Source organism: Aptenodytes patagonicus, chromosome 6 (assembly GCF_965638725.1).
Source record: "Aptenodytes patagonicus chromosome 6, bAptPat1.pri.cur, whole genome shotgun sequence".
NCBI classification, from domain to species: Eukaryota; Metazoa; Chordata; class Aves; order Sphenisciformes; family Spheniscidae; genus Aptenodytes; species Aptenodytes patagonicus.
Window position 1 is genome coordinate 76,466,863 of NC_134954.1, and position 23,751 is coordinate 76,490,613.

Sequence of the window (23,751 nt, forward strand, 5' to 3'; positions counted from 1 at the left end):
CCCGATTAGTCGCTGCAGCCTCTGCCCCAGTCACCACAACTCTTCTCCGGCGCGCTCCTACGAGCTCCTTCCCGCCCCTCCAGCGGATCCCCCCGCTCTGAGCACCCGCCCACAGCTCCTCACCGCAGCGCTACCCCCACGAGACGCGCTCCCCCCCGCCCCAGCCCTACTGCGCCCACCCTCGCGCCCCCGCGCCGCCGCCCCGCCCCCGCGTCCGCCCCCAGACGTACAAGGGCGCGTCCGCTGCGGTTCCCTTGCCCCGTCATGGTGCGGAGAAAGGGCGTTTCGCCGTTCCCGCTGTTGGGCGGGCGCCCTCCTGCAGGTAGGGGCTGGGGCCGCACCGGGCTTCCTGCGCGGGGAGGCGGTGTGAGAGACGCTCCCGCTTCGCGGCGGCCGCCGCTCTCCTCGGCGCGGGCGAGCGCTCCCCGGGCCGCGGCACCCGCCGGCGGCCCCGCCGCGAGCAGACGGAAGCCAGCCGCCCCCGCGCTGTGCGGCGACGGCCCCGCGGGCAGCTTGGTGGGCCTCTGGGGAGGCGCGGCCGCCGAAATCAACCGTCCTCGACAAACGCGGCTCCTTGTAGCGCCTGACATCCGCGGAGCCGCCGGGACGGGCCGCGCTGCCCCGCCGCAGCCGGCGATCCCACACCTGTGGGCTGCTGGTCTGCCCCTCCCGAGGCCGGAGGGGCCGTGGAGAGGCGCCGGCAGCGAGGGCTTGGGAGGACGGGACCGGTGGGCGCCGAGCGGTTTGGGGTCGCCCCGTCCCTTTCTTTCGGCGCCGCTGGGCTCGCAGGGCTCGGCGCCAGACCTTCAGCAGGAGGAGCGCTTCCGAAGCGTCCCTGTAACCTTACCTCACCCTGGTGTAGACATGAAAACTAGTCTGTTTTGCTCAGCCTCTTCCACTTCATCCAGAGATACCACACCTCGATGCTTGATGCTATACCCGTCCCGTTAAATTTAAACTTTAACTGCTTGACTTTGGATCTGATAGAGCAGGGTGCATGAGGTTCTGCTGCTCTCTTAATCGGGAATGCGTTATCAAGTAATAGGGAGAGAAATAGGTATCAATGTTCTAATGACTTATTTTATTTTTAGTGTTCCAGTCTTATTCCTCGCCTCCTATCGTAACGTGAAAAACTCTCACACACCACACACCCCCCTTCGAGTTCTTTATCTGACTAAACGGTGCCTTTGAGTACAGGCTGATGAGCGTTCAACGTGGTACTCTTAACCGCTGCTTTACAAAATGAGTGATTTGTAACGACGTAATACTTAGTAGTTAAACGCATACGTAGGTTTGTTGGAGAACTTGTAAATGCATACAGACGGTAATCGGCTCCTATGCTTGCCTGTTCGTTAATTTTGTGGAGCTAGTATCTCAAAACACAGAGTTAGCATTAGAACTTGGTTTGTTTCCCGCGTGTACTGGATACACACATAGAGCTTCTGTAGATTTAGCCCTTAGAACTGTTGCACAGTCGCTGCCTAGTCTAAGCCAATTAGGGTTTGTTTCCACTCCCCCCGGTTTATTAGGAGCAGTTATTGCCTGAAGAGCACAAGGTATAACGTGTGTCTCATCATACCCCTAAAATCTGTTTTGTTTTCTTAAAAGTTTATTTTTTTTAAAGTATGCTTTTACATGAATTTGTGGTGTAAGTAGTTTTTTTCAGCTTCACTTGTCTCTAGTCCTTTCCTGGATTTTTGTGTCTCTGTGTGTGGCAGGGACGGTTAAGTTGCACCTGAAAGGGCCTTTCAACCACTACAGTCAGTGACCTACTGCAGGTACTGGTTTGTCTTAATTTGCGTGATGGTAAACTGCGTCTTCGTGAGGCTTATCTGTCACTGCAGCAGAGGTGACCATCTCTGGCAGAGGAGTAGGGATGGCAGGAATAAGTTGTTTCAACTGTGTGCTTAGTGAACAAAGCAGGTTGAAGGTGGGCACCTTTATTCTGACGGTAGTATCCATAAGTAACCTCGGGATTCAACAGAGCTCAGTGCCTTTGTTTTCGGTTTGGGTTTTTGGGTTTGGTGTTTTGTTTTTGTTTTCTTGGGGGGAGAAGAAGGGGGATGTTCCTCCTTTCTTTCTTTCTTTAAAAATATATGGTGTTTTAAATATGGAAATTAGTAGAGATTTTGGCACTTAGTTCCTAACTCTTAACTGTTAGATTACATGGCTTGAAGGGCACTTACAAAAATAAAAAAATGAACTCTATATTAAAATTTTGACATCTCTCTTAACTGCTTTGAAAAAAACAAATTACAAAACAACTTTCTGGTGCATTCCAGAAGCATCCATATTTTTAACTCTTCCACTGCCATGGATGTGTATGAGCAGGTTTGACAGCTGCTACTAGCAGCTATTTTCAGGTCAGTGAAAAGATTGAAATAAGTCCTGCATTATTTCTAATCATTATAAATAACTTTTTTCTGTGGGCTTGTTGGTAGTGGACACAATTCCTGATTGGCCACTTAGTGTTTAAATATCTTTTCCCATTTTGGGTATCTCTCTCCTTCCCACCCACCCTCCCAACACCTCAGCTCTCCCGTGTGCTTTTTGTAAAGCTTCATAGTGTTAAAATGTCTTTGCCTCCCTGTGTGTCTGGATCTCTTCACCCTCCTAAGTTAAAACTATAAAAAATGCTGGTATCTAGAAATTGCCAATCCTGCACGTGTGTGCTTAGTGAAGGTCCCAAACCAAAAGTCATGGATTATGTTCAGTTATGTTTTTTTTAATCTACTTCAAACGTTTTAGTTGGGTTCCCATTTGCTGTTTGACTCATTCCTAAAAAGCCAAAAAATCTAAGTACCTAATAAGCTGTGGAAGAATACTTGGGATAACTTGCATTGGTGTTCTGGATGAACTTGTTACAAAGGGAATGTGGTGTCAAGAAGACATCAGTCTAAGATCTTGAAATATTCCAGGGGTTTTTGTGGTTTGTTTTGGGTTTTTTTTTTTAAATCCTTTGTCATTCTTGTTTAAAGATGCCTCTTGTTATCTCCTGCTTACAAAGACAAGGAAGAGTTTCACGCCTGTGAGCTGAGGGTATTTAGAATCTTGCTTCACTGGTAGATAATTGGAAATGGTTGACACTTCCATTTCAGAGGAGACTTTTCATTTTGCAGTTAGACTCCCAAAAGAATTTGGTTCCGTCTAGATCTCTAGCGTATTTGCAGCTGTACGATGGCTAGGCGATTCATTTGCTGCTTATACAGCAGTATAATTAACTGTATGTATGTACCTTTGAAAAGAAAAGCCAAGTCTAGATACTGCAGAACTCCAGCACTGTAAGTCTGCTTTGGACATGACTGAAGGAGAATTCTGGTTTCTAAAACTAAACCTGCAACCAGGAAATACAAGGTGAGTAGTCAGATTTGGTAGAAAAAGGGTGTTAGTTACAGATGGACGCATCTGCTCCCCTGAAAATGGCCAAATACATTTCTCATGCTATTTAGCTGAGTAATTCTTGAAACTTTTCTCCATTCTTTATTCACTCCCACCCCCAAATATTTGAGTTTGAAAACTCCGGTCTTGATTATTCATGATAAGAATAGAAACCTTGCTGTAGGATGAGAGCTTCTCCAAAATAATGAGAAATGCATACAAAGTTTGTTCTTTCTTACTCTCACAGTTTTAAAACTTAAAATACCCTCATGAACAGGGAGAAAGTATTTCTTTCAACAAGATGTTTTAACTTTACATGTTCTTTGTTCAGAATTGAATTTTCTGACATGCCTCAGAACTTACATTGTTATTGTTAGGTTGTCTGTAGCTTAATTAGTGCTAATTGGTTTTGTGATTGGCAGATACCTTAATAAAATATAATTAAACATGTTAGAACACAAGTACAAGATAAGTATGCAGCTAGTTCTTACCTGCATTATTAGGTTTATTCTGGAATACCTTGAGTGAATCATGAAACCTTTATCGCTGTTAGTGACATTGTTTGAAAACCTGAAAGTGTTTAGAGGTTTGTTTTGCTTTTTTAAATTTAAAGTGGAAACTATTACAACTGATATTTATGGGGGAAGAATGCATGTTAACATAATAAGGTGTTAAGATTTAATATAGTTAGCAGTGACCAAAACCCCTCTGACTTCTTGGTTATAGTATTTGGAAGTTGATTTGAGTATGCCAAGACACAGAAGTTTAAAGTCTTTGCTGGATCTCTTTGGTTTACTTCTGTGTGTGTTTGAAAGTGAAGCATAAATATTGAAAGATAATTTCTTGTTAACAATTACCTAGGTATGAGTATTTTTTCTTCTCTAAGTGTACATAATGTATAGTATGTAATTCTGTAGATATTTTTACATAAATTGTATTTTCTTCTTGCAGTCAAAGCTGGAGGTATGAGAGTGTCTAAAAAGCACGAAGACAGACCTGTTGAGAAAAATGCTAGACCTCCAGGAAAAGAAAAGACAAGGTATTGCACTGCAGGGCTTGTTCCCCACTGCCCCGTAGTTAAAGTTTATAGGTAATGGGCTGAAGGTTGAAAACAAAGACAACTCTTAATCTCTGAAGAGTTTAATTCTTAAATTAACTTGTGCAATTCATAGATAAAAGGCGACTTTGAAGTAATCATCGACTTAAAAAAAAAAAAAAAAACAAAACAAAAACACCCAACAACAAAAAACCCACAAAAACCCCAACTTCAAAAACCTAAGGACAATGTCTTGCAGTGAAAGACAAAGGCTGAATCTCTTCTCTATTGTCATGTGTTATGGAACAGAAATTAAAACAATGTGTTGCCTACCTGTACCTAATAAAGTAATGGTCAGTTTCCAGTGAAATAATAATGAATTTTAGGCTCTCCTCGTTCTGTAGGAAATTAAACCCACATCTCCCACCCCCGCCCCCAAAGAGTCTATTATCTCCTGTATAGGCTATATCTCCTATTTCAATCTGAAATCTAATTTGGCTTTTTCTGTTTTCTACTTCATAAGGTTACTCAAGCTATTTTGCCCCAAAATGAAGGCATGCTTCTACTTTTGAATAAGGTAGCAGTGACTGATTGAAGTGGTCATCAAAACAAGTATTTTCTTACAGCTTTTTCAGATGAAGACTGAATGTTTTTCTAAAATATCTGTACTTTAATTACATACCACTTAACAAAAAGTTAAGTTGACCAATATAAGGATAAGAGGGTAAAATTGTAATGACTTGTGGTGTTCCTGAAATTGCATTGGAGTCCAAATCCTAAATGGAACTCAGTGCCTAAATAGGATTTATACACTCAGGTTTTTGCTTCTATTGCAATTTTAAACTTTCTCAGTGGCCACCCAGTTTGGATGTTCCTTATCTCACCACATACCTTCTTTTTTACACAAAAAGTTCCTTTAAGAGCCTGCAATTTCTTTGGGGCATATCTAGAACGGCATAGTTATTGTAGAGTACCTAGCACCCCTCATAATTACTGTGACGTTCAGAAATGAGTCAGTGTGACACTAAGGTTTTGTTCAAAGGAGCCTGATCCAGTGACTTGCTCTTGGGACAAATCTGCTGTGTCCTGGAAGCTGTGACCTTGCTGTGCAACAAAGTGGTGTACATATCCTCCTCCATATGATGATTAGGGTATTTTTGAGGAAATGGAAGACCTGAATTTTAGCCTGTTGTCAGCTAAAAATGGTACATATCTTGCTGTGTCACTTGCCTTCACCAGTGAGGTAGATGCTTCCTGTTGAAGTTTCATAGAAAAAAGGCTTACAGAAAAAGACTTGAGATTTGCGGGGATAAGACAAAATGTTAAAGTACTGTCCTTGGGGAGGTGGATCTAAAATTCCACTCAGCATTGTAACTTGCGCGTTTAATACCTTTATCCCTTCTGTCAGCATTCAAAATAATGTGTAAGTTGAGACTGGAACTTGGGTATAGATGACCTTTAGAGGTCCCTTCCAACCCAAACTATTCTATGATATCCTTCACTAATGAATGCTCCTGCACCTAGTGTACACTTTTTTCCTAGCCCTCTAAAACATTAAACTTTTGCTGCTCAGTGGCCCAGCTCCAAGAGGAGAGCACAGTCTGATCTTGCAGACTCTTGAGAGCAGATGGGGGTTTCATTCTCTTTACAATGAGGACAGCCTGGAATTCATTCTTCCCTTGGAAACTGTTGAGCATTACTTTATTAGGTATGGGTAGGAAAGACATCTGTTGTTGCTTTAAAAGTGACTTTGTCATCTTGCTATGAAAAAGCACTTGTAAGCAAATATTTTTACCTGTAGGAGTGGGTTCTGATTTCTGTCTGGATGTAGATGCCTGTTCTGTAGTCCCAATTTGGGACTAGTTTTATGCATAAAAATAAACTGAAACAAACCAAGATTAAATATTCTGCTGTATCTCTTAAGAACAGAACTCCCTTCAAGCAGTCTTTGTATTGTCCTCATGATAGCTTGCTCTGGGCTTGCTGAAGAGGCCTGTTCAAACCGGGAACAGCTCTAGAATCATGTCTTTATTAAAGTATATCTTGGAATTATCCTGAAGGCTGTGAATTACTCCTTCCACTGCTGGGGATTTAGGGACATCAGCTACTTTTTACCTATAAGAAAGGAGCCACCTATACTATGGAGTTTCTGTAGTACTGAGGTAACCATTTAAAAAGCCTGGATTAGACAGGATAGGTAAGCAGTCCAGGTGACTTTGTTCTGATTTCCACTTTTTTTCCCACACTGAGATTTAAGTTGCCTATATTACTTTTCATAAACAGATTTACCTCTGGTGTTTCTGAATATCTTTAGCTGTTGTCAGAGAAGGCTTCCTTTTTGGTTGAATGTCTGTGTGTACATTGCAATCATAGTATCAGTGTGTCTGACAGTCACTACAAAGTACTGTAATCTAGTAATGTCATTGTGAAATAGATTATTTTGCCAAGAGTTAAAAGGGAAGCTTGTGACTAGACTGACAGCTGAACTCAGTTTTTGGACCAAGATGTGATTTTATTTTTTTCCTCTAAAATGTTGTAATCAGCTGGATAACCTTTAAATTAACTGGGTTTAGCCATATTTAACACTGACATATTGACACTATTTCTTGGCAGGCTACAGAAGTCACCACTGTAGGTTTTTGTTTGTGTGTTTTTTCTCCTCACTGTCTTGGAGGACACTAACCTAAAATACAATTTTTGGAACAAAGCTGAGCCAGTAACACTGACTTCTTTCCTCTTTACTAGTTCTCTGCGCCAGAATCAATGGTTACTCAATATAGTATACATACCTTGTTGGGATGATGGATTTCATTGTCAGGTTGCAATCACAGAAGTCACAGAGAACTTTGTAAAGTAGTTTAGTAGCTGTCATATACAGACTCCTTGCCTCTAAGTTTCTGATTCAGATGAGATTATCTGAGAGGCTCAAAGTCACTGTTACAGCTTGAAGTGGCTACTCAGAGCTGAGGCTGGTTTTGGCAGGAGCTGAGCTTTGAGATTTAGTTCCAAAAAAAAAAAAAAACCCCATGCTTGCTGTAAAGTTGCTGTGTAATATATGGCATAATAGAATGTAATGCATCATGTTGTTAACTAGATGCCTGCCTGACAGTTTTCTGACAGTACATTTCATATGGCTATACCTCATTATTGAAGAGAAACAATTCAAAGTTTGGCGTGTTCTTGGGTTTTTGTTGTTGTTTTTTAATAACCTGACTTGGGGTTTTTTCTGGTTTGTGTTTTTTCTGGAGTTAGAAGGCTTTTATTTTCCTTGATTGCTAGTTGTCTGGATGTAATTTTTCTGCTGTCTTTTCCATAGTCCTAGTTATCTGATGGCATAAACAGATCTTGAATAACTTACGTTTGTCAGTGTGGCAAACTGTATTGATGGCTAAATTGAAATTTCAGTAGGAAATGTCTTGCCTGATCCACAGAATCATTAACTTAACTAAAGCAGTATCTGCTCTTTCAAGAGTCACATTTAAGGTATCTGGTTCCATGTGTAAGCGTAATAATGATTTTTCTTTACTCCATTTTAAGCTACAGATGTGTCACTGCAAATAATGGTATCACCAGAAGAATGTGCAATCCACAGTTCTTCCTGTTGCTGAACTACAATTATTTCGTATCCACAGATTGTTTTATTTGTGGAATATTGGTAACATGGCTGCTCTTCATTGGAATATGAAGAAGTTAATGGGATAATCTTGCACAAAAAGTTCTTGCTTGACAAATTGCTGCTGTCAAAGGAAACACTCCCCAAAAGCAGAGGGTGAATTTTTTTCATGGGTCTAGGTTGGAATGAAGAAAATTACGAAGTCAAATTTTGTAGTTCTGGATATCAGTGCTCAGCTTCTGTGAAGCTACTCCACACAGTGTGCAAAAAAAAATCCCTTTTGAGATATTTAAGGATGTTTTATATAGATTTTTGTATAAAACTGTATCTAAATAAAACAGCCCGCAACACAGATTTTGCATTGTTCTATTCTGAGGCAGCATACCTTTTTTTTTAAGATCATATAGCCTTTAATGTGATTAAAGGATTTAGCTCCAAAACCTAAATTTCTATTAGAAAATGTTTTGTATTAAGTCTGGAAAATTAAAGTGACAAGTGTTTCTGTGGGATGGAAATGCTAAATACTTTTTTCTTTTGCTTTACAGTGCTATTGCCAGTTTTTCAAAAACTCAGAACATGGGTGTCTTGCTAGCAGAAGTGCTGAGCAAAGTAAGTACATCTGGAAGAACAAGACGTGTTTGACAGGGCTTCTCCATAAAGGTAAACATAAAGGAAAAACCCCCAACAACCCAAAAAATGAATTTTCCTTAAACTGCTGTCATCTGACATTTGTAGGTTTGCCATCTACCACTAAATATTCTTGAGATGATCTATTTCTTTAACGGTTGTGTGGCTAAAATGCTAGATGGCTAAAAAGTAACTAGCCTTCCTTCCTTTTTCTGCTATGTTTGATTCCATTCCTATTTAACGCTAAGTAGCCCCAAGATAGTTATGTATACCTGTTACAGAAAAGTACAGCGAGATACTAAGGTGTGTCCTTTTTTTAAAGTGGTATGTTGATTTAGATTTATTGAAATATGGGGAAGAATTATCAGTGACATAGTAAGTTCGTGGCAGAGCTGGGATTACAACCCAGAACAAAACCTAGTCTTCAGTTCTTCATCCCGCTGTGGAAATAGCTTGAACTTCTGTAAGGGTCCAACTTAGAGAAGCAAAAAGATAGCTTCTTGAAGGAGGTGGGTAGTGTCACTGACAAGTGCACAGTGGATACTAAGATAGTAAGCTAACATCAAACTAATCATCACTGTAAGTGAGCCCCGAGACAACAGGCACAGCATATTCCACTGTTGCTGCATATGCAGCTATTTCACCTGAGGCCCGACATTATAGTCAAGCATCTTGACTTCTCCCTTGGAAATACTATGAGATCATTTAAAATTTTGTGACGCAAAGCTGTTAATGGACCCTTCTATTCATCATTATGCTTACCACTACTGTCCAGTATCTCTTGCTAGGCTGCTGATGCAGACTCTTACACCTACACTTTGCAAGAGTTGATTTAACAAGTAGTTTTTTAATTTGCATGCTAATCTGAAGCTCTGACAGTTATCATCTATTTTTCATATACTTGCAGTCTTCAGATTCTGAAGCATACAAGAGTTGCTCATCCATAGAGCTTGGTAAAACATCAGTTGCATCATTTCAATATAAGCCTTTCATCAACAGATGTGATTATAGCTTTAGTATGTAGATGTTGAGTTTTTGCTTAGACTTGTTTGTTAAGGAGAACACATACAATCCATCCTGTTTCTCTTCCACTTGTCCCCATCTCCTCTGTTCTGACCTACCCTTTCCTTCTGCTGTTGGTTTCCAGCATCTCATACATGAAGCTTCCTCAGTAGTTTAGACAGTGATAATTAGATACTGTAATGATGATGATTTGAATCTGGGAAAATAAGAATTTGAAGCAACTTACTGTTAACTCTGGCATACAGATTATTTGCTCTGCTTTCCTTATCTTGACAGCTCATTCTATGAACTACTAAAAAAAGGGAGGAAAAAATAATCAATAGTTCACTGAAGGTAGTCAGGCTAATAGCACTTTGAAAACAGAAATTATAATTAAATGTACAGAGTAACCATGAGTTTTATGTATTGATCATTTGAACTTCTTGTGAAGTTACTGTTTTTAAACTACTTTCATATGATGGGATTTAGGAAGAGAATAGCAGAAAAGCTGTATTCTGTCACAACTTTTTTTCCTCCCTTTAATGTTACAGATGAGCCACAGAATTCATGCAGCAGCATTACAAGTGGCTCACCAAAGGCCACAGCCTGCCTTGGAGAAGTTCATACTGCCTAAAAGAATTTACATTATTCAACAACCATGGAAGGGTTAAGATACTCATTAAAATACTCATGTTTACTTAAAAGTGAGTTTCTATTCTAAATAGCAGTTAGCACACTGTGGTAAAATGAACAAAAGCTGTGTGCCTTGTATCTTACTGTATTTCTGCTACTGACAATAAAATACTTCATAAGAAGTTACTAAATGTACTCGGGATTTATTAAAATATCATGGCTTCTGTCTAACCTGGTTTTACTAGTGTACAGTAATCACTCAATGCCAAGAAGTCTAACAGCTTCGCTTACTGTGTGAATTTTGACTTGAGTACTGGAAACTGTCAGCCCTCTTTTCATTTTATTTTTTTTAATTTAATGATAGCAAAGCTGAAGTGAACATGACCCTAAGAAAGCAGGTCACAACTGAAAGGCATGTTTTTTGTTTTAATTTGGGGGGAGGTGTTCCATGCTGAATGTATGCCTTAGGCTTACTGCATAATAAGAAACTTCAGAAAGTCCTGGGAAAGACTTCAATGCAGTGGAAAAAATATTTTTTTTTCTTCCATTTCTTTTTGTAAGGAAATCCAGCTCCTCTGCAGAGATTCCTCTGCTGGGACCCAGACAGTAGGAAGAACCAAGTGAAAACAGTCTGTTTCTGTGAATCCCTTTGGGGTTGGGAAGGATGAGTGAAGGAAGTACCTGACTTGGAGTTGAACCTGTGGGATGAGAGGGCACATATGAGGGAGGAGTCAAGGTGCAGAGAAAACAGTGATTTGAATATGGAGTTTAAGGTTGGTAGAAAGGGATATGAGGCTGAAAAGTGATGAGACTGAGCATCAACTGATAGTAATAGGGTCTTAAGGGGTCAAGCTTAATAATGGGGAGGAGCAATTGTAAATACAAGTACAGGAAGTATCCCCGAGCCTTGTCTGAATCATAGAATCATAGAATCATTAAGGTTGGAAAAGACCTCTAAGATCGAGTCCAACCGTCGACCCAACACCACCATGTCCACTAAACCATGTCCCTAAGCGCCTCATCTACTCGTCTTTTAAATACCTCCAGGGATGGGGACTCCGCCACTTCCCTGGGCAGCCTGTTCCACTGTTTCACCACTCTTTCAGTAAAGAAATTTTTCCTTATATCCAATCTAAACCTCCCCTGGTGCAACTTGAGGCCATTTCCTCTCGTCCTATCGCTAGTTACTTGGGAGAAGAGACCAACACCCACCTCGCTACAACCTCCTTGCAGGTGGTTGTAGAGAGCAATGAGGTCTCCCCTCAGCCTCCTTTTCTGCAGGCTAAACAACCCCAGTTCCCTCAGCCGCTCCTCAGAAGACTTGTGCTCCAGACCCCTCACCAGCCTCGTTGCCCTTCTCTGGACACGCTCCAGCACCTCGATGTCCTTCTTGTAGTGAGGGGCCCAAAACTGAACACAGTATTCGAGGTGCGGCCTCACCAGGGCCGAGTACAGGGGCACGATCACTCCCCTACTCCTGCTGGCCACACTATTTCTGATACAGGCCAGGATGCGATTGGCCTTCTTGGCCGCCTGGGCACACTGCCGGCTCATGTTCAGCCGGCTGTCAACCAGAACCCCCAGGTCCTTTTCCGACAGGCAGCTTTCCAGCCACTCTTCCCCAAGCCTGTAGCGCTGCTTGGGGTTGTGGTGGTGGAAGTGCAGGACCCAGCACTTGGCCTTGTTGAATCTCATACAGTTGGTCTGGGCCCATCGATCCAGCCTGTCAAGGTCCCTCTGCAGAGCCTTCCTACCCTCGAGCAGATCAACACTCCCACCCAACTTGGTGTCGTCTGCAAACTTACTGAGGGTGCACTCGATCCCCTCATCCAGATCATCGATAAAGATATTGAACAAGACCGGCCCCAGTACTGAGCCCTGGGGAACACTGCTCATGACTGGCCGCCAACTGGATTTAACTCCATTCACCACAACTCTCTGGGCCCGGCCATCCAGCCAGTTTTTGACCCAGCACAGAGTCCACCTGTCTAAGCCGTGAGCTGCCAGCTTCTCTAAGAGAATGCTGTGGGAGACGGTGTCAAAGGCCTTACTGAAGTCCAGGTAGACCACATCCACAGCCTTTCCCTCATCCACTAGGCGGGTCACCTGGTCATAGAAGGAGATCAGGTTGGTCAAGCAGGACCTGCCTTTCATGAATCCGTGCTGGCTAGGCCGGATCCCCTGGTTGTCCCACTCATGCCTTGTGAGCGCCCTCAAGATGAACCGCTCCATAATCTTCCCCGGCACCGAGGTCAGGCTGACAGGCCTGTAGTTCCCCGGATCCTCCTTCCGGCCCTTCGTGTAGATGGGCGTCACATTGGCAAGCCTCCAGTCGTCCGGGACCTCCCCCATTAACCAGGACTGCTGATAAATGATGGAGAGCGGCTTGGCGAGCTCCTCCGCCAGCTCCCTCAGCACTCTCAGGTGGATCCCATCCGGCCCCATAGACTTGTGAGCATCCAGGTGGCGTCGCAGGTCGTTGACTGCTTCCTCTTGGATTATGGGGGGTTCATCCTGCTCGCCGTCCCTGTCTTCCAGCTCAGGGGGCTGAGTACCCTGAGGATAACTGGTCTGCCTGTTAAAGACTGAGGCAAAGAAGGCATTGAGTACCTCAGCGTTTTCCTCATCCTCGGTGACAATGTTCCCCCCCCACATCCAATAAGGGATGGAGATTCTCCTTGGCTCTCTTTTTGTCATTAATATATTTGTAAAAGCTTTTTTTGTTGTCTTTAACGACAGCGGCCAGATTGCGTTCTAGCTGGGCTTTTGCCTTTCTCATTTCCTCTCTGCACGACCTAACGAGATCCCTGTACTCTTCTTGAGTCGCCTGCCCCTTCTTCCACAAGCGGTAAACTCTCCTTTTTTTTTTTTTTTTTTTTTTGACAATAAGTCAAAAATTTTTTGACATTAAGTCTGCTTATACTGTCAGCAAAAGACAATAGAAATAGTCCTGCCCAATCCAGAAGATAATAGTCTCCTACTGCTGCTAGTTGGTTGGGTAGCTCAGCTGACTTCTTGCTCTGAATTTAATTCTGCTGGGACTGGTTTTTTAGGTGAATGAATCATCAATGATGAATCTGCAATTCATCATTGCAGATGAATTGCCACTAAAATTGTAGTCAAGGAGTCCAAGCAGACTTAATATGAAAGGTGATGCTCAAAAATTTTATATTGTCAATGTGGCTTCTTTTTATAGTGTGCTTTCCACATGACTACAGTGGAAATCTATTGCAAACATATGAAACAGTCCCTCTTAAATAGAGGGATCCCAGGTGGTTATGCAGAATTAGTGTTACCATTTAACATGAACGTCTGCTTCATTTCATCCATCCATAAAATGTAAATAACTTTATGTTGATTAAATATTAAATTATGATCACAGGAGGTGGTGATTAGTAGTATGTGCAATAAATAATTCGGTTACACCTTGAATAAGTAGGAAAAATTAAAATAGTGCTGCTCCTATGAAGATGACTTTTTTTTCCTCTCATGTTCCTTAACTGACTGGTAGCTACTTGTAAAATACTGTCACTGTTATCCTGGACAACAGCAGCAATATACTTTATGGATACTTAAGTTGTAGGTATGGGATTTGGAAAACAGCTAGTCCTGCTTTTATATATAGCACGCTCTCCACTCCCCAGGCTGACTGTATATAAATGAATATCAATATGAATGTAAATAATGAAACATGATTTGAGTTAAAGCTGTCCATGTGTGAAATGATTATTCATGCTATCAAGGCCAAAAATAGCACTGTGCACTCTAACATGTCAATGGCTAATATGTGCTCCCTATAGGAAGAATATTAGTAAAATCTTTAGAATTCTAATCTTTATCCTTTTTGTTTCTGAAGAAAATCAATGGCTAGTGAAAAATTATAGGATCTGGTTCTGAGGGCCTTTATGAACATTATTTTCTGTGAAGTAATTTGCTTCTGAAAACTTATTTATATTCTGGCCAAGGATTTAATACACAATGAGATCTTGTAGGGAAAGGATTGTTTCTTCCCGAGTTATACCCAGCCTTCCTCTGGATGCTAGATTAACTAGACACCCAATTGTTCTGGCCAATTTGTGATTAACATATACGTGAGTGGAGAAACCATTTGAACACCCTTTCCTGGTGCCTGGAAGGGATGGGACATATCCTGGCACACTATAGAAATGGGTAACTGTGGTAAGATGCACCCTGCTGTGAGAAGTTACTCAAATACTGTGGGAATGGAGATACCTGGGATCCTTATTTCTATCCTACATCCCTAGAGTGGTTGGAAACATTACTATCCTATCTGTGTGCAAACTGCTTGGTGGGAATTTGACCTGTTATTGCAGTGTTTCATCATTTCAGTTGTGTGAACACCCATGTTGTGATGTAACATTAACATCGCTGCAAGTGGCAGTGAATAAACCAAAGGATCTGACTATTCTTCTGTTAGTTCCTTACTTGATTTTGCAATTTGGATTTTTTTAAATGAATGTTATTTAAACTGTCTGAAGTAGTATGTTCAGGGTAGGGATGGCATGCTCAATGTAGAAGGTAGCTATAGGAAATTAATTCTGTGACATAAATCGGGTAGTCATACAGTCCTTGCTTATGTATGTAATAGTTCTGTTTAAAAGGTCCTGTATACTATTCTGTGCAGTGCACATTTAGCAAGTTCAATACTACATAGATGAATTTAGTATATATAGTTGTCCTGCCGAAACCAGGACAATAGTAACTCAAGTTCTGGAAGTACAGTGTGTCCTGTATCGGCAAACAGGAGTTAAGCAGCATAAGCTCAACATATGCTTCTAAGAGGCTTCTAAGAAGCATCAGTCCTCCTGGAAAAATGAATCCATGCATGTATTGCAGCAGTGCCTAGGATCTGTATATGTACAGCACATACCTGGAGTGACAGTGTGGTAGTTCCAAACAGCCTAGCAGAAAGCCTGCTTTAATGTAAAGTAGCTATGTTCTACCTGTGTAAAATTTTCAGGTGTAAAAAGAGGACCTAACAAGAAATCAGGAGGTCTAATTTTGATAAACTCAGTTTCATGGTTTTACTAAATGCAAAGCAGGTGCAAGCTCCTCTTCTGCTATAACATGTATCTTGCGGAGTAAGAAATCCTGGCAACTGATCTATTTAATTTCCTGCTTCTGTAGGATGTTGTCCCTTGTGGTGGTATTGCTTCTTGTGTCAATAGCACTTACCAGTCTTTGGAGGGAATCTGAATGATTTGTATAGAGATCAAACTAAACTCTTCTGCTTAAATATATTTTATAATTAATAACATTCTATAATTAAAAGCACTCCCTTTTCCCCTTTTCAACCAAGTTAGTCTTTTACTCACCTGTTGTATTTTGACAGGTGCACTGTCAGGTGCATTATTTTCTCTAATTTATTTCTATTTATTAAGGTGTCCTGCTTATAATAGTATTCTTAATAACGAGCTAAACAGGAAACTAAAACTGTACTTGGAACTTCTAAATAATAGACAACTTAGTTTTTCATCCCATTTGTGCCCTCCATTCTGTGTGTCATTTTAGTTTGTGTTTGCACCATCATTGATAATACTATGATGAATTGGTTGTGCTTTCTGTTTTAGGGAGTTTGTTTTATTTAGTTCAAGTCTTAATTTAGTACTTTGCTTTCATTATTTAAATATGAACTACAGCTAAATTCAGAACATAAGGAACAAATACAGTTGGTTTGCTAGAAAAATCAAAACCTTGCAGGAAGCCTATTTTCAGGCTTCTTGAGGGTTATTACAAATGATGCAGGCATTCAACAAGAATGGCGTGGTCTCAGGAAATTATTTCTTCTGTTGATCTTTATTTCATCATTTTGATGGACACAGTGTTGGTTATTACACAGTTTTTATCTGCAGACCTCAAAACACCTTACAGAGATGGGAATGACTGAAGCCAAGTGGCAATGAAAGCAGTGAAAACAGATTTCAGTAAATGTTAATTGGTTCAACATACTGGTAAACTTGATAATGTCACACATTCTGTTTGACGGCCTGAGTAAGACATACACGTTTTGCTGGACTTCTCTGCAGGGATGAATTTCCTCTTGGGCAAGGAAGAGTCTCTACCTTTAAGCACTTGACACTCCCAGGTTGTGTGGTGCTTGACAGGGCTATTTGGGAATTTGGCAGTGTGCAACTTCTAACTGGTCTGGAATGAACTAAAGTATATGCTGTTAAGTGTACAGACTGAGGTCTGAATTCAGAGGATGTGATTTCTGACTCTTGTGTGAAACTGCAGCAGATGAAATGGCAAAGAAATTACACATGGCAAATCTGGGAAGTTACAATAAAATAAAACTATAACAAAAGACTTAATTTTAATAAATAAATATTAACTGTTGTTTAAAGCCTCTATCCCTTCCAAGATGTACTTGTTCAGCCTGTTCCTCTCTAAGTAGTATACACAGATTTGCAAATCATTTCAAGCACAGTAACCTCTCCCTGGTGTACAAAACCCAAAAGTTCTGTTAACTGGCCGAAGTGTGTTTACTGAGCTCATCTTTAGTTTCAGTGGTAGAGGAGTATATTTCTAGAATGTAAAAAAAAAAAAAAAAAATATTCTTTGGTCTAATCAGTGTCATCTGCGATACTGATATTGTGATTGTTCCTGTTGTGCATAACTCCCATAACGGGTTCATAGTAAAGCACCTCTTGGTTTTGAAAACCTCGCTGCCCTTGAGGACCATTCCTGCATCTTCTAGACTATCCTCTTCTACTTAGCATGAGCAGGACAGATACTTGCAGCTGATCAGTTTAGCTAGAGGAATGTGCACTTCATGCTTTTGGACCACTTGTGAGTTAAATCTTTTTAAAGAGGGTAAGTGTCATGGGATTCTTTGCAGATACCAGGGTTCTGTTTATTTTGCCTTCCAGGCCTGTAGCATTGTCTGACTGTTTCCTGTCCTCCACGCTGTCAGTTGAAGGGCTGCTGCTATGCCAGCATTCTGCAGAATACATTATTGAACCAGGCATGTACTCTAACTGTTTTCAGTCTTGCTCAGCTACTGTAAACTCTAAAGGCACTTTGACTTCCCTGGTGAAACCAGTCGTTTTCCCTTTGTTCAGCAAAACCATGCGGAGAACAATGTTTCAACATAATAGCATGTTTATTATTCTTGTCAGAGCTGGCCACGGATTCTACTCCTGGCCATTATTCCACTCTTGCTGAATTTTAAAGAAGAACTTTTAGATAATTTTATTAACAGAAATTTCAGTCTGGCACTTCATTTATAACAGGCTACCAATGTTTAGTTCATTCTTCAATTGAAGAGAAGGACTATTACAGTTCTGAAGTCTGAGTATTGCTGACTGTCCAACTAACAGAGACTCTCCAACTCTCCAGTTGTTTGCTAACGCTTTTATAGAGGTTTATGACTCATAAACCCTCACTACAAGAAGGACGTTGAGGTGCTGGAGCGTGTCCAGAGAAGGGCAACGAGGCTGGTGAGGGGTCTGGAGCACAAGTCTTCTGAGGAGCAGCTGAGGGAACTGGGGTTGTTTAGCCTGCAGAAAAGGAGGCTGAGGGGAGACCTCATCGCTCTCTACAACTCCCTGAAAGGAGGTTGTAGCGAGGTGGGGGTCGGTCTCTTCTCCCAAGTAACAAGTGATAGGACGAGAGGAAATGGCCTCAAGTTGCGCCAGGGGAGGTTTAGATTGGACATGAGGAAAAATTTCTTTACTGAAAGAGTGGTTAAACATTGGAAGAGGCTGCCCAGGGAAGTGGTTGAGTCCCCATCCCTGGAGGTATTTAAAAGACGAGTAGATGAGGCGCTTACGGACATGGTTTAGTGGACATGGTGGTGTTGGGTTGACGGTTGGACTCGATGATCTTAGAGGTCTCTTCCAACCTTAATGATTCTATGATTCTATATCAAGAGTAGCTTAAGAAATTTCAATAGTTCTTAATTATTATGCGTATACTATTTTTGCCACAAGAGGTTGCTATATGCCTACAGCTTATTCAGGTTCTGCCAGCTGAGCTAGCCTCAGAAAACAGCTATTTTCTTACAAGGAGGTATATTTTAATCTGCTGGAAAAGTTTCAAAGAAAAAATAATAGTTTATTAAAGCATCATTTGGTATTTCACAGAGGACATGACTCCCTGGAAGCTGTAAAGATACAAAGGGCATAACTTGATAGCAACAAAAAGTGGTATCTGATTCCTTATCCTTCCTACATTCTCTGTGTTCACAGCTGTAGTCAATTATAAATGAAACCTAGAACAAGGAATAGGATAAAGTGCATACTATATTGGTATCAGGTAAATTTACATAGTTAAGATTTGCTGGTTTTGTAGATGCTTTCATGTTATGTTTCTAAATGTGGTCACTTCAGAACAAATGCATTGCTTCATGAACCAGGCAACATTGAAAAGTTGGATACAGCATTTCATATTCAACAGTTACGTATAAAGGGATGAAATTTCTGGAACTGACTTCATTTATACACAGTGCTTTTCTCTTGTATTTTGAGTTTACTTCTGGTGATTAATTCAGAAGTTATTTTTATATGAAGGAATGATTAAGACTTTTTTTTTAACTTTTTTTTTAATCAACCCTACTTTTCCTTTCAAAAGGAGCAACAAGGACTACTCACCTCTGATATTTTCCCCAGCTCACGTACAACCTTTCAGTAGCCTGGTGTATGCATTGCGCCTTCTAACACTGCCAGTGAGGCACAAAGTGTTTTGCTTTTATGGCTCACTTATTAAAAACAAATTCCCATTTTAAAGAACAATCCCTAATATTTGTAACAAAAATGTGAAAGAACACTGTTTTCACTATGCTTTGGTTCCAGCTTGGTGGGGCAAAAAAAATAATAACCGAAGAACTCCATTAAGTCTCAAATTTTGAGACAGTCTTTCCCAACAGAATCTTCAGAAACATAAATTTATACTGTATGTCAGACCTATTGCCACAGAAGTACAAAGAAAAAATATACTAGTGAAACAACACAGATTACTAGCCATAAGCACAGCTCTCCTTACTTTCATGACTGTTTTCATCAGAGAGATGTTTCTAGTGATTCCAGGTTTTCAAGACATTAATTGGTTATTTTTTAAAATTTTTTGTTACATCCTGGGGATTGCCAAAGTATAAGGTGTTACAAGGCATTATTTCCTACAAATCAAAGTAATTTCTTTCCCTTGACACTACGTGTTCAGTATTTTCCACATAGGGATTCATTTCCAGACAAATACTATTAGTAGTTCTTCAAATATAAAGCACGTGTGTCCCTTATTCTATGATTTCACCATAGGTCGGAGCACAGAATTCATACACAGTAAGCTTCTCATAAACTTTATGATTTGAAAACTTTTTTCCATTTTCTAAAGTGTCCTTTCTGAACTGATGCTGTATGCTAAATAAATACACTAAAATAAAAAAAGCAAATAATAAAAGACTAAAAAACCCCAAACAAACCCAAACCCTGCCCTTTGCACCAGTTTATATTAGTTATTTTGTTACAGGGAAGGAAAGGCAGGGAGCCTAAACCGCAAAGAAGAAATTCTAGATTGTCTCAGACTGGCCTCTAGGATGTGTTACTAGTGTCGTCTTCCTGCTGTCTTCTTTTGCAGCAGTGTTGTTCCATCATTATATTCTATCATCATACTATATTTTTTTTTTCTTCAAATGACTCTATAAAGAAATCTGAATGCTTGAGTGTCAATGGATGATAGATGAATTGTCATAGAAGAAGCAGAGAGACAGGAAAACCTAAGGAGATAAAAGGTCTTAATCATTGGACCCAGTTCTTCTTTCAGATAAGTGTATAGTTTTCACATATTTAAGTGGTTTATATATTTATTTTTATATATATATATATATAAAAAGTTCATTTTGGCACACACAATTCATAGGCAGTCTAGGTAGCCAAATCATCACTTGATTGATCACTTGAACAGTAATTAAAAATCCATGTGTATCATGTAAAAGATTCCCTAGTTCAGACCTTTAAATATTTCAGATGATTAGTTCTAACTTCTTAGCATCTAGATATTTTTGTGCATAGGCAATGAGTAACTGCTCACTCATTTTCAATAACTGCCTTTAGAGTTGGCTAAGTTAAGAGGGCTACATGAGAAATTCCAAATGAACAAGAGTTCTCATAAGTGTAGGGATCTGTTGTGTGGTCTCCTGGATTTCAAGCAGGAAGCTACATAAAGCACACTAAAACCCTACATTTTTCACTAAATTGTATTGCTTTTTGTTGTTGTTGTTGTTGTTGTTGTTTCCTGTAACCAAGAGTAATTTTTTAAATAGTCTGTTATGTTCCCTTAAAAGATTCCCTGATGTTAGTTCTATTGCTGAAAGTGATACAGAATGTATTATGAATATGATTTTTCTAATTAGTAGCCCTTATCAGTATTTGAAATATCAGTGGCTCCTTAGGAGTTCAGAGGTGTGACCATGCTGCAGACTACCTGTAGAAGCAAGGCTAGAATCCAAATTCTGCTTGTTCTGAAAGTACAAGACCTCCTTGTGGCATCATGTAGAATCTTAATTACCTGCTGACATTTTTTGGACCTTGTCCTGATTTCAGCAGGGATAGAGTTAATTTCCTTCCCAGTAGCTGGTACTGTGCTGTGTTTTGGATTTAGGATGAGAACAATGTTGATAACACACCGATGTTTTAGTTGTTGCTAAGTAGTGCTTACACTAGTCAAGGACTTTTCAGCTTCCCGTGCTCTACCGATTGAGAAGGATGGAGGTGCACAAGAAGCTGGGAGGGGGCACAGCCAGGACAGCTGACCCAAACTGGCCAAAGGGCTATTCCATACCATGTGCCGTCATGCTCAGTACATAAACTGGGGAAAGCTGGCCGGGGGGGCCACTGCTCGGGGACTGGCTGGGCATCGGTCAGCGGGTGGTGAGCAATTGCATTTGTGCATCACTTGCTTTGTGTATTATTATTATTATTGTTATTGTTATTGTTATTATTTTTTTATAAACTGTTTTTATCTCAACCCACGAGTTTTTCTCACTTCTACTCTTCCAATTCTCTCCCCCATCCCACTGGGGGGGGGGGGTGCGGAAGGGTGAGCGAGCGGCTGTGTGGTGCTCAGTTGCTGACTGAGGTTAAACCACAACAGACCTGCAATACACTATTCAGCTATTCTATTTCTCTTATAACTCCCTCTCTCTCTGTTCATGACTGTAGACTACTGGCATAAATACATGTTTGAAGAGATGTATCCTAGGTTTTGTTCTTCATGCTGCATGTATGCAGTTGGCTGTCTTTTGAGCAGTGCCTATGTATGTGTTCATGGATTGAATAACAACGTTTCTTTACTTATTCCAGACAGTTTACTACCAATTTCTTGCTGTTTTTTCTGATTCATTGGAGCAACAGAAAAGACACAATCTCCCACACAGCCTCCAAAAAATCATGTGAAAGTTAAATGAGGAATTAATGCTTATCTGCAGATGAAATAGAAAACTTGTTGGGTAACTTAGATCTACTCTTGCAATGCTTTAACTCTGACTTAAAATTGCTTTAGCCTTCTGTGTCATTGTCAGTCCAGCTTCTGTAGTGAGGTAGGATATGTACTTCTTATCTTTTTCTTTCTTTTCTAAGCAGCATCTGTTTTTGTGTAATGAAGCTATGTGGATTCTGGCTAAAAAGTAATACTTAAACAGAAAATCATTCAGGTATAAGTATATATTCACAGAATAAGTCCCTGCCCCCTTCACTTTGACTTTAGAACAGCAATTCCTATGATAAATGATAAGGCTTATTTGTTTTCCTACCTCCCTACGCCTTTCAGAAGTGTACTCCTGACAAACAGACAAGAAAACTGCACGCGCTAATGCCGAGTTCTCCAAGCTGCTGTCTGCAAGACCAGACCTTACACAGAGGTCAGTTTCCGATGTTTTTTAAAAAGGACATAATGGAAGGAGTTGGGAATAGGTGGACAGAATGGAAGCAAAGCATATCGAAGAACAGTAATTGTAATTGAGCTGGAAAACAGCGGACAGAAAAGAGCACAGGGAACAAATTATTAATGGAAGCAATTGCAATAAATGGCATTTGGAATATTTTAGTTGATATCACAGATTATCATTTTTTACTATTTGTCCTGTTAACACTTTTACAAAGTAGCATTTATGCCTATGGGAGCTGTTGACAAACAAGTATCATAAGAGATTAAACATTACAAATATGGTAAGTTCTGGTGTGTTATCAGTGAAATTACTGAGGCTCTGTACAGAATCTGCTGTGGACAGCAACTGCAAGACCTAAGCTGGTGCATGTAGTGATCACAAAGTAGTTTGACATAGGTGGTGTTTGTAACTTGTATTTAGCTTCAGTCTTGTTTTGCCCTGTAAAGCCATGTGACCAACTTCTAGCCTGGTTTCATAGGGAAAACAGGCCTATATCCAATCCCTGTGTGCGTACCTACTTGTTCCCCTTCCTCTCTTTCCCTGCTAGCTTTAGAACCAGTTGGTTCATTTCTAGTAAAATCAACTGAGAGTAATACTTTAATGAAATGGTATTAGTTGAAAACAGGTAGCCAGGATGAGAATACCTCCTACTATTCTCCCACTATGCAAAGGTGGCATCACAAACAAAAGCAGATTGAGACATCAGATAACTGCATACTGGATAGACATTATGAATGCTACTTTTACAGACAAAAAACATAAATCAGAACTTACACCTTTTTAGACATCTGCAAATCCAACAGTCACAAAGCTATTGAATATAAGGTGGTGTTGATTCTACTAGTTATAGAACAAGTTGTTTTCTTAAAATCAGTAAATTGAGAATTTTCTACTAAATTATTTTGCATGAGAATGAATCAGACAGGATAAAAGCAGCTACATTGAAAGGAAGCTCGTAAAATTTACAAAATTGTCTTCTTTGAAGGAGCCCTCCAAAACCAAGAATTGAAATAGTAGTTCAAGATTAGAAGCCCAAGCTAACATAAACAACACTGAAGCTGAGCAGAAAAAGTGAGAAGTCTGATTTTTTTATTTCTCTAGTCCCCAGTATTACAGTGAACACTGCTCCCATTATATTTCAGCTTGATCTAAGGTTCTTGTTTTCAAAAAAAAAAAAAAAAAGCTTTAAAACTACTAGAAGCTTGCATGGTAAGTGTGAGACTCTGAGGACAGCCGTAACCTTTGTGAGAAGAAAAAAAAAAAAGGAAGAGCTGAAGAATTTCAGTGGCTGGGAATGGACAAATCATCTGAACAAATGAGTGGAAGGAGCAGACGGCAGAACAGTTAAAGTAGAAAAACAGCTGTGGGCTAAATTCTTCTCAAAAGGAAGCTACCGATGAGGGCAAAAATCTTTATGTTGCTGGTATCAAAAGCATTGCTCTACTGAGACAAATAGGGAAACACTAAAATGAAGCCCTAGTTAAAAATACTTTGATTCTTAGCTTTCCTGTGAAACAGCAGGACCTAAATCCAATTGACTGTAAATACTATTTCAAAATT

At 40.3% G+C, this 23,751-nt stretch overlaps 1 protein-coding gene across 5 annotated transcripts in view; it reads left to right on the plus strand.

The window, feature by feature from the left end:
- The first annotated feature begins 239 nt into the window (after positions 1 to 239).
- TANC1 (tetratricopeptide repeat, ankyrin repeat and coiled-coil containing 1) overlaps positions 240 to 23,751 on the plus strand; it is a 141,797-nt gene continuing 118,285 nt past the window's right edge. For 4 of the 5 annotated variants that reach the window (XM_076343253.1, XM_076343245.1, XM_076343251.1 and 1 more), the window contains exon 1: positions 22,114 to 22,164. In XM_076343253.1, the coding sequence (XP_076199368.1) occupies positions 22,116 to 22,164 (49 nt within the window). In that variant the 5' untranslated portion in view covers positions 22,114 to 22,115. Of the gene's footprint in view, positions 323 to 4,329; positions 4,418 to 8,572; positions 8,637 to 22,113; positions 22,165 to 23,751 lie in introns of those variants that run through there. The other variant, XM_076343254.1, reaches the window with a different exon arrangement.